This window comes from Cavia porcellus, unplaced genomic scaffold (genome assembly GCF_034190915.1).
Source record: "Cavia porcellus strain 051 isolate PalLab524CR breed Dunkin Hartley unplaced genomic scaffold, mCavPor4.1 scaffold_13, whole genome shotgun sequence".
In the NCBI taxonomy this organism is placed as follows: domain Eukaryota; kingdom Metazoa; phylum Chordata; class Mammalia; order Rodentia; family Caviidae; genus Cavia; species Cavia porcellus.
Window position 1 is genome coordinate 24,493,252 of NW_026947496.1, and position 14,460 is coordinate 24,507,711.

General features: G+C 36.1%; 1 protein-coding gene across 4 annotated transcripts in view; it reads left to right on the plus strand.

Moving 5' to 3' along the window:
* Window positions 1-14,460, plus strand: part of Cdkal1 (CDK5 regulatory subunit associated protein 1 like 1) — a 596,983-nt gene that overhangs the window by 258,595 nt on the left and 323,928 nt on the right. For all 4 annotated transcript variants that reach the window (XM_063259948.1, XM_063259947.1, XM_063259950.1 and 1 more), the window contains exon 8: window positions 14,340-14,443. In XM_063259948.1, coding sequence (XP_063116018.1) covers window positions 14,340-14,443 — 104 coding nt within the window. The remainder of the gene's footprint in view (window positions 1-14,339; window positions 14,444-14,460) is intronic.

Consider the following 14,460-nt stretch of genomic DNA (forward strand, 5'->3'; position numbering starts at 1 on the left):
CAAAGTGTATTATCTTTCCTAGGAGATGGGTGGTAATAGTTAATAATTCTGGTCAAATTCTGTAATGAATGGGCTGGAGAGAGCAAATACCAACTCTTGACTTCTTGGTAGGATCTTTAATTGTTGTTTACCCTTCAGTCTTTCTTTCCTTCAGGTGCTAGCTAGCTCCTCTTCCGATTGCCTTTCTTCCTTTCTCTTTGTTCCTTTCCATCCTTCTCTCCAGGATCACTTCACTTTTGTATACATATTTTGTATTCCTAATTAGGATATCTTCATTGGATGATTTAAACAGCAAGGTAATTTGGAACTTGATTTACTAAACCTAGTCTTCACACTGAGTTCTGTTCAAACTGTGTGGTTCTCAGAACCACGGTTCTAAGAGAGAAGTTAACCAGATAGATCTGTAACTCAGTTTTGCTCACGGTGTGGGCAGGTACTAGTTTATGAAGGATCATTACTAGTCTACAACAAAGTACATATAGAAGTAGACAGTGTTTTGTTGGGTTTTGTTTTGTAATTTAGTTGTAATTAACAATACTATGTCATGCCCTCTGCTGTTCTAATAGCTCTGGTAAACTCTTAAAGGATGTCTTGATTTCTCTTGGCAGTACTTGTGACATGAAAGCATATCCCTTAGTGACAGGCTGTATTTACTGTAAATACTTAAAAAATTGTGGTTGACAATGTGAGTATAATTAATGAATTTTCAGTGGTTCATTTTTATTGATATTAACCTTAGTTGATTAGTTGTAACATAAAATATTGCCAATTTTCAAGTATGTGCAGGCTGCATAAACTGGCCCCCAGCGCCACTGCATCTTTGTGTGTGTGTGTGTGTGTGTGTGTGTGTGTGTGTCTTTGAAACAGGGTCTTACTGTGCAGTTTAGGCTACTCTTGAGCTTATTATGTAGCTCAGGCTGGTCTCGAACTCACAATGATCCTCCTGCCTGAATCTCCCAAGTGCTGGGATTACAGGCGTATTGCCACCATGCCTGGCTTAGCAATTTTATTTTTATAGCGTTTCTGTGTTGGATTTGTGTTTCCTCTTGGTGCTGTTTTCTATAGAGCATTTTGAGGAGATTATTACATTATATTATTTTGAGGAATGTTAGCTTTCTGTTTACCCACAGATGGGATCTGAATTTGCTTTCAGGAGAACTGGTCTTCTACACATGATTATTTCACAGCTTGTTCAAGCAGAATCCATGTGTAAATAGATATGACAACCTTCAGGCTATCTGCAGGTTTTATCCTGTGAGTGAAAATCTGGAGTTTCTCAGTAGAGATCAACTGTCTAACTAGTAAGCTTAGCCTGGAGTTTAAGGAGAGAAAGGTTGACCTGTGTAAGTCCGCAGAAAGAGGACCCACTCAAAGAATATCAAAATTTTAGTTTCTCTCTCTAAATATAGTAGTGTCTTACAAAGAGTAATATATTTTTTCCTGTGACTTACAAAGTATCTTTCTAAGCCTTTTCTGCCTTGTCTTGTGAAACATGCTATTTTCAGGTGTTTTGAAGTTATTTTGGAAGTTATAAATGGAATTGTGTATTTCAGAGAAGGTCAGATTTCCAAGTCATCACTCATGTGCCTACCTCCCTTTTTATTTTTAGACACTTTGTGTGTATGACTCGCACGTGGTATTTCTTGCTTGGTAGGCTCCTTTCAAACTCAGTGTCTTGTTTTTAAGAGATAAACGTCTGGTGGTTTTGTTTTGCTGGGAGATGTGTGTGAGTCATACCAATCACTCTGTCCTTCCTTCAAGTCTCTAATTACTTTGGATAATTTACCTATATTTAAACATCTTGAAGTGTATTTAATATGTTGAAAATTTTGGTTGTATGTTTGTTTATAAAAGGTGTGATTGGTTGTCTGTGCTTTTAATTCCCTTAAATTTGATACATTTATTTCTCTGTTGTGCAGAGTACTATCCTAGTCCTTTCCTGCTGGCTTTGCTTTAAAATTTGTATATTGATTTTAAAATTAATAAAAAATTTATAAAGGAGCTCTTAAATGTGATTTACTTTCTCCTTGATCATGGACAGTATCAACCATCTAGGGTTTCATTAGTGTATTTATTCTTGTGACTTCTAGTGTTTTGAGACAATAGCTCATAGTTAGAAAACAAAATCTCCAACATGCTATGATCAGAAAGACAACTGAGAAATATTATACTGTTATTAAAGAGCTCGTTCAGCATTATCAAAATCATCTTATTTCTCCAGTATGTTATGACAGGTAGTATGTGTAATGGTTAAGAACATGGATGTTGGAGCCAGACTGTCTGGACTCCCTACTTAATCAGCTGTATGATGTTTGTGATATTTGTCAAATTATCTCACATCTCCATACCTCTGTTTGATCTTTATAAAATAGAGAATAATTGTGGTACCTACTCCATTTTCAAGATTAATTTAATTATTATGTGTAAAGTGTGTCCAACAGTACCTGACACTACCCTGTAAGTACTTACTATATATCTTATCTGTCATAGAGCATCTTTGTGATTGTCTAGTTATACAAATGATTTTCAAAACAAAGAAATCTTTATGAGGTATCAAAGTGTGCTTTAGGATTTGAATTTTTAAGCTAAAGGTTTGCAGTAGAAGGTAGTTTTCTATCATTGTTAAGAAATGAACTGTTGAAACTAAACACTTTTATTCTCTAGAGCTTTTGCAAAGTAAGTTCTTTAAACTTTATATAAAAAAAGTTGTCCATGGCATTGCGTGGAAAACCAAGTAATATAGTCTCCCACCACTGCTTTTGTTTTTAGCGTTTGCATTTAGTGTTCTTTTAATATTTGATAAGTTCCTCTTTGAAGACATAAGGATTGGTTATTTTTCAAGGAGGTAGCTGCAGTTTCCCATGTCTCTCTGCTAGAACTAGAATTTTCATGGAGTTACCACTTAGATTTTCCTGCACTTCCATGTTATTATTGTAAATAGGCTTTTTATTTGAGAACATTTCCTTGAACATTCACTTAGAGTATCAAAAGAAGTTTTGTTTGTGGTTGGAAAAAATGTTTGTAACCTGCCAACAGAACTTAAAATTGCATAAGAAAATGAGTGTTGATGCTGAGAAATGGTGTGTAGGCAGCAGATCCCTTGTTCTGTCTGAAAACAGTGATGAAATACAAACAACAAATGTGGAATAACTATTGGTCTATTTTAGTGTGGGAAAGACAAGTTTGGATTAGGAAGAACAATTTCTGCTGTTTTAATAAACTTTTATTATATTTAGGCATGGGATTTGGTTGGCAATCATTAAAGGAATAACACAAAGCTAATTCTATAAAAAGTACTAAAGTTTCTGTTTCATCATAATTGTGTTGAAATTTAACAGGCCTTATAACTTGCAGTTCACCCACTATCTTTAGGTGATCCATGAATTCTTGAGATTGTAGAATTTCATTTTCCTTGTGAAGCTTTTGTGATGCAATATTTTAAACCAGTCTTTTGTTTTTTATTGTAGTAAAATATACATTGTTTAGAATTTGCCATTTAAACTTTTTAAGTGGGCAATTCAGTAGCATTAACTACATTATTATTGTTGTGTAACCATCACCACCATTAATCTCAGAACATTTTCATTTGCCCAACCTGGAACTCTGTACTCATTAAACTATAATTCCCTACCTCACCATCTTCCCAGTCCCTAATAATCATTAATCTACTTTCTGTTTTAGAATGTGACTGCGCCAGTAACATCATAAGTGAAGTCATATAAATTTTGTCCTTCTATGATTGGCTTTTTTTTTTAGGTTGGCACAGTATCCTCAAGATTTACGTAGTGTGTAGCATACACTGGAATTTTATTTTTTAGACTGAGTACTATTTCCATTGTGTGTGTGTGTGTGTGTGTGTGTGCGTGTGTATTTTCATATTCTCTTTACCCATTCTTCTTTGAAACATTTGGTCCATATATGCATTTTGGCTATTGTGAATAATGTTTGCTACAAACATTGTTACATAAACATCAAACTCCTGCTTTTAATTCTTTTGTGTATAGGTTCAGAAACTGAATTATTGGGCTATACAGTAATTCAGTTTTTTTTTTTAAGCTGTGTACTGTTTTACACAGCAGATCCACTGCATTCCACCATCAGTGGAATTTTGTTTGGTGTATACTTTTTTTTAAAGTCAATCATTAGAATATACCAGAGCCTCAAAGTACTCCAGTATTCTAGTATTTAGTCCTTAAATGATTCCTTTTCACTCTCACCTGTCTACCTATTTCCTCATTTCACCAAAAAATTCCTACAAAAATTTTTCCAATAGCACTGTTGTGATCCGTACTATATCCCTCTGGTTCTCCTCCCCATCTTTTCTTTTTTCCTACCAAAGGTTATTATTGTCAGTGGAACTAGGGTGTAGCTCAGTGCTGCTGTTGGCCAAGAAAAGCTGGTGTGTAAGTATTAAACTGCACTTCAGAAATCTTTGGGCTTTTTTCTAATTCATTAGCTGGGTCATTCAGTTTTCATTGATTTATAAAACAAGGTTGAAGATTCTTGAAGTTGTTTCAAATTCTGAATTTTTCCTTACGATTCTTGAATCATAGCAAAACCTCAAATTTAGAAACCTAGCAAATTCTCTGCACAGTCTATTTTATTGAGTCCCATGGTATACCTACCCTGTTTTACTTTTATAATTTGACAGCAAGGACTCTGCTTGTCTTGTAATTTTCATGTAACCTAGCAAAGGCATGTCTCAAAGTTGGCATTTAGAAAGATTACAAATGCAAGGAAGAGGGTTGAGGTTAAAGACATTATAAAATTACAGTGGTAGCACTCTTAGTTGTTTTTCTGAAAATTTCTATGGAGTTTAGTAAATATATTAGCTACTTACCCATATATTTTAATTGTAGATTATAGACAACCAAATGAGAATGAAATGTATTGACTTGTATAACTTGAAGTTAAGAACTATACCTTAATTCAGTGGCTGGCTTGCATTTTCCTGTGATTTCTTTGGCTAGACCTCCTTTGGCTTACAAGGTGACAATCAAATGGTCCTGAGTGCAAACTTGTCACATCTGTAAAAGAAATGACTGTCTTAAAATTAGTGTTTTCTCTGAAATCTTGGAACACATTTCAAAGATAGAAATTTTGTCCCACGTTCATTTGTGAACTAATTACAGTTTGTATAAAAATGCTATGTGTTAGTTGGCATATGTCTGAGTTCCTGAACTCACCATTTATTGGAAAAGAGACCTCCCTTTGATTAGTCATGCTCTACTTCAAAGCTAGTGCTATGGTTCATTTCTCTTGAGCTTTATAGACTGCATGAGAGAAGAATAGATTCCTGAACAAAAGCACCATGGGGATAAGTCCTGGGTAGGAATCTAATAACATGCACTAGAGGTCACTTTTTACTCCCAAGCAGCCATGTATATTCTTTGTCACATACATGACCTGATCTAAAGCTGGCCTTTACAGGTTATATCCTTTCCACTTCCTGAACAGAGGCACTCAGCATCTCATGTAGTAGTAAGATCTCTGAATGATGCATAATGCTGTCTCATCTGCAATAGCTCTTCATGATCTTGCAACCTGTGACTGAATAATAACTCATAATGTATGTCTTTCATAATACTGAAGCAAGACCAGGAAATTACAATACAAGTTCCCATTTTAAAATAGGGATAAGAGCTGATTGTGGTATCCCATAGCCCTAATCCCAGCCCTTGGGAGACTGATGCAGGAGGATGGACAGTTCAAGGCCACCTGAACTATAAAGCAAGACTCTGTCATACCCTCCTCCACCCTTTCCAGAAAAGAGGAGGAGGATAATATGGCTAGGATTGTAGGCTCAATGATAGAGTGTGGCTTAGTAGGCATGAGGTCTGCGGTTTGGTTTCCAGCACAATAAAAAGAAATAACAAAATGTAGAACAATAGGAAACAATATACATTGGTCATTTTTCATAATCTAGGCATGCTAAGTACTCTCTATACTGACAGGAAGTTACTTTCATAATTCTTTAGTGCATTTGATAGTGACTAGAAAAGTCGTCTTTTTTATTGTTTTCAGGGCCATGTCCGAAGTCCTTTGGAAAGCACCATCCTTTTGGGGACTGCAACTTTGTGTGTGTGTGTGTCCCTCCCTCTCTCCTTCCCTTCCTCCCTATCTTTCAGATTTGTGAAGCAGAATCAAAGAAGGAGAAAGAAGCCTGGGCATGGGAGGGGTAAGGGTCCAGCAGCTTTCTTGATTTAATGCAGAGTTGGCTGTGAGAGATCACAGGTTGCCTTAGAACTGTGACTACCAGTGCTGTCATGGTACCAGCAAAATTAGCATCAGTTGGATGGTAAATTGCAGCTGCCACTTCAGGCTTCTTAAATCAGAATAGGAAGTCTAGCAGTCTGCCCTGACCAGACCTCCCAGAGCATCTGATGCATGAGAACCACATAGGTAGATATTCTGCAGGGTGTTTGTTTGTGGTTTCTTTGGCAAATTAACTCCCTTAAAAACTAAGGAGACCATTAGTTTGTCTGCTCATAATCAGTTACAATTGCAAGAGACCTTACCTGGACCTTTTTTATGAGCCTGAAAATTTCTCTGTTACAGCAGGCAGCCTCTACTTGTACCTTAGAACTGTAATTTAACCGTAATCTTGCTGTGGGACTCCGCTTGTCACTTGCTATTTGAACCCTAAACTATTGTGTACTGAGACCTATGGATGAAACATTTTGTTCTCACAGACCTTTCGATGGCAGCTTGAAGTCACGACTTTATGATAAGAGTGTGCTTACATCTGTATTTTCTCTCTCTGATAAAGGTATTTTCCCTTGGACCTGTTTTTATCTCAAAAGGTAGAGATAGACATTCAAATTCTACTTAAGTTATAAAAATACTCATTAGAATGGTGGCCCACATATTTGAGAATTTGTTGAAGTAAAAATGGTAGATAATTGCATGAATGCTTAAGAATTACTTTTCTGTTTTAGTTGAAATGCATCATTTTTCTTCATTATGTAGACGTTCACACCATTATTTGGCCCAAACAATTTCAGTTCTTTTCCCACACAGGTTAGAAATTTATCTGAAGTTAGCTTTCTTGTTTCAACACCCTTGAAATATAAGATTTTTCCCTTCATTTTTCAGGATGTTTTGACCAGCAGTAAAACAATACCTTTTATTCTGGGCGCCAAAATAGAGTACCTGGTTACATGCTATAGAATAAGTTCCAACCCGTGTTTCCTGTAAGATTTCACCTTGGCAGACGTCAGCCGCCACAGCCACTGAGGAAGTAAAAACAATAGCTCTCCTCGCTGACGCTCTTTATTTTAAACTATATTTTGAGGTCCAATGTTGAGATTTTTTAGTTGGCATATTTAATTTACAGCTTAGATGGGTCTTCAGGTTAACCCCTACGCAAGTCTTTGCTAGAGATCACATTCCATATGTTGGCCTTTAAAATAGTATTTGCAAATATGACTTCTCTTTTGCCAGTTTAATAGCAAAGGAGTGTTAGCTACTAATTCAAGGGAAATAAATGTTATTTTAATTATCATCTCACAGTTTTGGTTCTAGCCTAGGCATATAATAACATTGCCATTTTGTACAAATATATATGCCTCGTTTACATTCCTACAGATTTTGGTTCAGTGAGTCTGGTGAGCCAGTTACCTGTACCTAAAATGAAAATCAAGCCAAAAAGCAAATACCCTCTAATATGTATATTAAAAATAGTTGGGTGTAAGAGGTGGAATGATGTGTTTCTGTTTGTGTGTGCAGTTTTATGACTTACGTGTGTATACTTCAACTTGGTGGTGGTTCTGGTTATTGTTTGAGTGCTAGGGATTAGACCCAGGGCTGTATTCATGCTAAGTACATGCTATACCACTAAGCTATTACCACAGTCCCAAATGACAGTATTTTTAAAGAGAGTATCTATTACTACTTCTTAAAAACGTTGTATACAGATGCTGCCCTACTTATGATGGTTTAATTTAGGATTTTTGAAATTTATTATTATGGTTTGTATATAGATGTCCTTCCCACAACCTCTTGCAATCGTGGATCTTTTTCAGAGGTAGATGAATCTAGAGTGTGATGCTGGGATTAAAGGTGTGTGATTAGTAAATCATCCCACTGATTGGTTTGGCATAGTTCTGGCTGCGATTAAGAGTGCGAGTTCTACATTTGCGCTTGGGTGGGTACCCTGCATACAATACAAGGGATAGAAAGAGTCTTGTCTCATTTCCCTGCTTGCTTGCCTTTTTTTGCTGTCTTCCACTGTCCTGAACTGTCTGCTCTAGGATACCCCTCTGCTGGCCACCCTGCCTTGGAGCCATCCAATTATGGTCTGAAACCTCTGTAAACTGTGAGCTAAACAAAGCTATCCTCCTTTAACTTTGTTTTGAGTATTTTGTGTCAGCAATGAGAGAAAAGTAACTAAGACATTTATGCAGATGAGAATGTGGTAGGCATTCAGGAGAAATCATACTTTAAATTTTGATCTTTGATCTTTTCCTCAGCTCTGTGCTATTATACTCTGGTAATGCTGGTCAGCAGCAGTGAACTGCAACTACCAGTCTGCCACGTGATCACAAGGGGGACAAATTGATGTTCTGAAGTTCACTGTATTGCTGGGTTATGTTCTGTAGACTAGAGGCACTAAATGCAATTTTTTATTTACAGTATTTTTAACTATGGGTTTATTGATACATAACTCCATCATAAATCTAGGAGCATCCATATTGGAAATGTGTCTTATGTGGCAGAATTATATTTTTAAAGGATAGATCATGCATATTTATACATGATTTTATGCTTACTGTACAAAAATATCCTCAACTGCAACAGGAAATCAGAGTCCCTATTTCCTTTTCAGCTTGCACATTCGTAAGTTAATTTAAGTCTGTAGCACAGTCACTTTGTATGGGATCTCCAACTCTGAAGGCCAATATTTGGCAGTGGTATTTGGCAACTGGGGCTCTCTCTTATTGCTTTCTTTGAAAGAGATAGATAATATCTCAGCCTGAAAGTTTGACTGTGGCTAATGCTTTGAAAATGAAAAATAACAGTGTAGGTGGAACACTAGAAACATTTTGGAAAAATATTTACTTTATAGTGGACAGAATCCTATCCTCTTTCACCAAGGTTTTATAGTAAACACATTCAGAAGACAGTTGTTGCCAAAGAGGGTAGCACACTTTGTCTCCCAGGGAGTAAATCACTAGGCACAGATAGAACACTCTGAAAATCCTGCTAGAGTTGTCACTGCCACTTAATGGTACTTATTCTATGTCTCCATCAAATTGCTATATATTCAGTCAAAGCAGACATTTTGTTGATAATTTTTCTTGTGCATCTTACATTGTCAAGAGTTTCATAGAAATTTAAGGAAAATACAGGAGAAATGTTATCACCCACAGCCATAGATTCTGCAGACTTTGATTGTTTTTTGCTGGTCTGTGATGAAATGAGTTGTATAAGGAAAATAGAACCAGAAGTTTTTTTTGTGGATATACACATGAGCCTTCATTGTGGCATTCCCAATCTTGTCTTAATTATGCTGTTCCTTAACTAAAATTATGATACAGCTCAAGGTAGTTTAAAAATGATGTCCTCACTTGGCAAAAGAAAAAGTTGGTGCCCTATTTGGTGACTTAGTTTTATGTGTGTGCATTTCCAATGTACTGTTACATCCCAAGCTCTGGGAAACTGTTAAAAGACAGTTAATATTGAAAGTGGGAGATTTTTGATGGAGTTCTCTTGGTAGGAAGGCTTTCTGGTACACTATAAAGATTATCTTCTGTAGGGGGTCTTGGTCTAAAGTTGTGATCTTCAAGCTTCAGTTTCCTGTTCGCAGCTTCCTGACTTTTAAAACAAGAGTGATGACCCTTTCCCTGGCAAGATCCATATTATTGCCCGATGCCAGTGGTGGCAATTCTGTGGCATATATGCCACAGCCAGCTGTTTATCATTGGAAGCTCTACAAGGTTTACCATCGCTGCCCTATGGCTTCCAAATTCCTGGTTTCCTTTTTCCCCTTGTCTCTCCATCTTCCTGGATACTGTTCTGCTTGTATGTTTCTTGGCTGTGTAGCCAAGTATTGGCTTGATAACTGGTCTGGTCCATTATGAATTTACCAATAACACTGAGCTTTATTGATATTTTACTTACAGACTAGTATGTTACAGTAGTAAACTATGCACTTATTCCATTGGTAATTTGTAATTTAGTGAGATTGTTAGGATAAACACAGTCATCATGTATCCTTATAAAGAGTGAGTCATTGTGTCTTTAGTGAAGCAGAATATGACTGGTGGTGTCCTCCTTTGCTTGATGATGCTTCAGTGTGGAGGAGTAGGACAGATCACAATTGATTTTTCCTAGATTTAGCTCTTACTGAAGTCTTGCTGTAACATCTGATGCTTTGAGAAAGATCTTATACTCTATCAATTGATTAAAAGTAAGAATAAAGTTATTTGAGTCAAATGGAATATGCTGGTTGAAAGTATGAATGCCTGGGTCTAAGTAATTTTTTCATATTCAAACTTATTCTTGACCTGAAGTGGAGACAAAAAGAAACTTGAGACACAGTAGGCTTTTCTATTTTTTCCTTCCAAAAAAGAAATACTTATTAGTAGAGGTGACTTTTTAAAAGTGTAATTCTGGTTCATAAATTATTTCAGAATTTGTGATAGCTAAAGGTACTCATTTTTCAGAAAGGACTGAATATGTTATGACTTAGTTTTCATTTGCTTTAGGTGGTCAAGTAGTATATTGATTTGTTAAATGTTTAAATCATCTTGGAATATTATAATTAGTAAAGACTTATTTTTTAGTTTGTATAATTTAGAATATTCTACTACAGATGCTTTTTTTTTTTTTTTTTTTTTTTTTTTTTTGTCTTTTTCCTTTTTATCAGTACTGGGGATCGAACTCACGACTGCCTGCTTGTAAGGCAGGTGCTTATGCCGCTGAGCTAAATCCCCAGCCCCACTACAGATGCTTTTTAAGACTAGAAGGTTCTTCTGCTGAATGAAATGTTCGCTCTCTCTCTGCTGTGCAGCCTTTACTTATTTCTTGGCAGGCATCCACGTGGCAGAGGTCAGCAGGGTGGCGTGCTGGCGTTATCCCTCATCGCCACGGTCTCTATCTTGCAGGATTCTGTGTCTTCCTTGCAGCTCAACAGCCATCTCATTTTGGCTTTGGCTTTCAGCAGTCAAAGATCTTTTGTTTTCTGGTGGTTAAAGAAACTGGCTCAGTGTTCTTATTCTTAAACAATTATTTAATTGTTTACAGATAATTGAAACTATCAAACATTTCTATTGTGAATTCTTTATTTTCAGCTTGACGTATTGAAGTGATTGGTCGATACAGTTCTTGGTTGGGAAAACTGTTTTTAAGCATCAAAAAGCTATTTCTCTTCTGATTTGGCACTGCATGTTTTCCCCTTATATGGTAAAAAAATTTCTTTCCTTTTTAAATGTAAGGCCTAAAAAAGTTAATGCTTGAGCTGGTACTAATGTGGCATGCTTAAAGAAATGTACACTGTAGAAAAAAATTGCTTTAATCTAGTATTAAATACTAAAAATTTAATATGAAGCATTATTTTGATAGCTGTGGATAAGAGAACCCATTTTATGTAATAAAGAGTTCAGACTCCAAATATATCACATCAGCAACTTTAATTAAACCCAGGGGAATCATTTACTGAAGAATATTTTGAATTCTTAATGTAATATTTATATTTCCTGGCTTATTTTATTATAAATGTTTTAAAATATCAGCTTGTTTTATTTAAACTTTTTATGCATTTTCATGAGTGATTTTTCTGTGGGGAATGTTTCCACCTTTATTAAGCAAGACAGTAGGAAAATATGATTGGTTTCTATAGTTGGCTTTTAAGACAAGTTATCAGCAACACATCTGTTCCACAAAGCAGGATATACCTGGAACAGGATAGCGTGTAATTATTTCCTTACAACATTTTTTTTAAAACAATCACATTAAACAACTAGTACTTAGTGATCACTTAATAAATGCCGATACGATACTAAGTTATTCATGTGTATAAATTCATTTATATTATAAATGATTAAAATGTGTTTCTGTTTTCTTTCTCCTGCCCCTTTTTCCCAGCTGGTATCCCATTAGACCACTGCTGTACAGAAACAGCCCAAGTCAGAAATAGTAGTAGCTTCCATTATATTTCTCTCATTGTTAATAGGACAAAGAAGACCTGACTGGGTCTTAGGAGGTGGAGAAGGCAGACTGCCTGGTAGGTGCTGATTCAAGCTGAGTGAATGCCAGTTCTAAGGGGATGCCAGGAGCAGGGCACAGCCTACTGCCGGGAGTAGACAGAGTGTGGAGACACTTGAGAAAAAGGCAAAAGAAAATGTTGGGCTTCCTGTGCCCCAATACGCAGCTCGGAGAACCCGATCTGTTAAATTGGAAAGAACATGACAGATCAGATGAGGCGATACATTTTGTCACAGACCCAGCAGGAGGAAGTAAGACAGAAATTGGATGACAGCGACAAGGATGAAAGTGACAATTTGGGCCAGTGAGGAGACAAGAAGCCTGTCTTTAGATTCCTAAAGACCAAAGGAAAAAAACATATATTTTTAAACACACTGTTTTGTACACTGGTGGATAAGCATAGGTCATGGCACTGTACATATGCTATATTGCATTATATCTGGTTGGATGATTATCTTTATTATTATTTGGATTTGTATGTAGCTAGGATTCTTTTTGAGGGGGATGCTGGGAATCCAACCCAGAGCCCTATACGTGCCACACACGTGCTCTCCCACTACAGCACACCCCTGGCACAAGCATGTTGACATATATTTACTGTGGGGAGATGGCCTGATATGGACTCTGCGTGGAGTTTGGAATCTCACAAGCATGGGTTTGAATTGCAACTGTGACCTGACCTTGAGCTAGCCACTTACTTGATGTTTAGAGGTACTCTTCGTCTATAAAATGTGTAACTCTGGAAGGCTGAATGAGATGATGTTATATTTACAGTATTATTTGAGCTTGGCACTCAGGCTGAACAGGGGAGTTATCCTCCATAAGAGAAGATAACCGGAGTGATTCCTCCTTTCCCTTCTGATGGAAAGGATGGACTTTATACAGAGATGACACGCCTGTGGAGAGCAGAGCCTGTTCCCAAGACAGAGGCCATGGCTCATTGTTAGGAAGAGAGTGTCAGAATTTAAGATTAGGTAGGTGTTTGGTTAAACAGTAAAACACATTGTAATATGTCCATTATTATACATGAAGGTTCCATTCAGAAATTTTCAGAAATTAAGTGTGCCCTGTTTGACTGTGGAGCACAGTGAGGTCTACACATTTTATTGTCATATATCAATAAAATTACATGTTAGTCAGGTTCAGCTCTTAAGATTTCAGTTAGATCAGTGCTCCTCTTCTTTCATTGTTGCTGAATCACATCAGTTTTGCATGGGACTTTGTGTTTTCTTTGCTCTTAATGGAGATTGAACCCAGACACTTCACACTGAGCTATATCCACAACCCCCTCCATCTACCTTGTTTTTTAAGTTTATGTTTTTTTGTTTGTTTGTGAGACAGGACCTTATTAAATCATTAGGCTGTTCTTAAACTTTTGATCCTCCTGTCTAATCCTCCCGGTATGCTGGAATTACTGTGTGTGCCAATATACGGGGCTAGAACTTTTTTAAATGTTGTGATTCTCTCTCTTATAATAAGAAATTTGCATTATATTTTTAAACTCCAAGACTAAAATCAACATTTATATGTGAAAAAAGATAGTTTTTAAAAATCATTTCTATAAACTTACTGGAAAAGAAGTCTTAATTTTTAAAAATTAATACTGTCATTTTACTTTTTTAATTTGACTACTGCAATTCCAAGAAATATCAGTAGACGTTTTAATTTCTGAGTTCAAGGAGTGAAAAATAATACCTGAAAAATTTAAGGAAGTCTTTTTATGTTGTACTTGTATTCTTATATCATTACTTGATAGTTTAATGACTGCTTTCTCATTTGTAATAAAAAGGCATGTATGAGCAATCCTGAAACTTTCTAGGTATATGAACAAATGTCAATAGCTTACAAAAAGTGTCTTGAATTACTTTTGATTAGTTATTGTAAGCATCTGTAATTTGTTCCTCATGAGTATGTGTATTTTAAGATAATACTATGATTTTTAGAAATAGTCTTCAGTAATTAGAAACTCAAAAGAATTGCAGATTGCTTAGTGGAAATAAAATAAAGATGAGACATGCAGATAATTTTTTTTGTAACTTTCCTATACATTAGGTACATTTTTGGTACCTGCTATGTTATGTATAATCTGTCTTTAAAGCTTTGAGTCTTATTTATTGCCATTCTTTGAACAGGTGTCTCAATGCTTGTACCTACTGCAAAACTAAACATGCCAGAGGAAATTTGGCCAGTTATCCTATTGATGAACTAGTGGATAGAGCCAAACAATCTTTTCAAGGTAAGAGTGTCTATAAT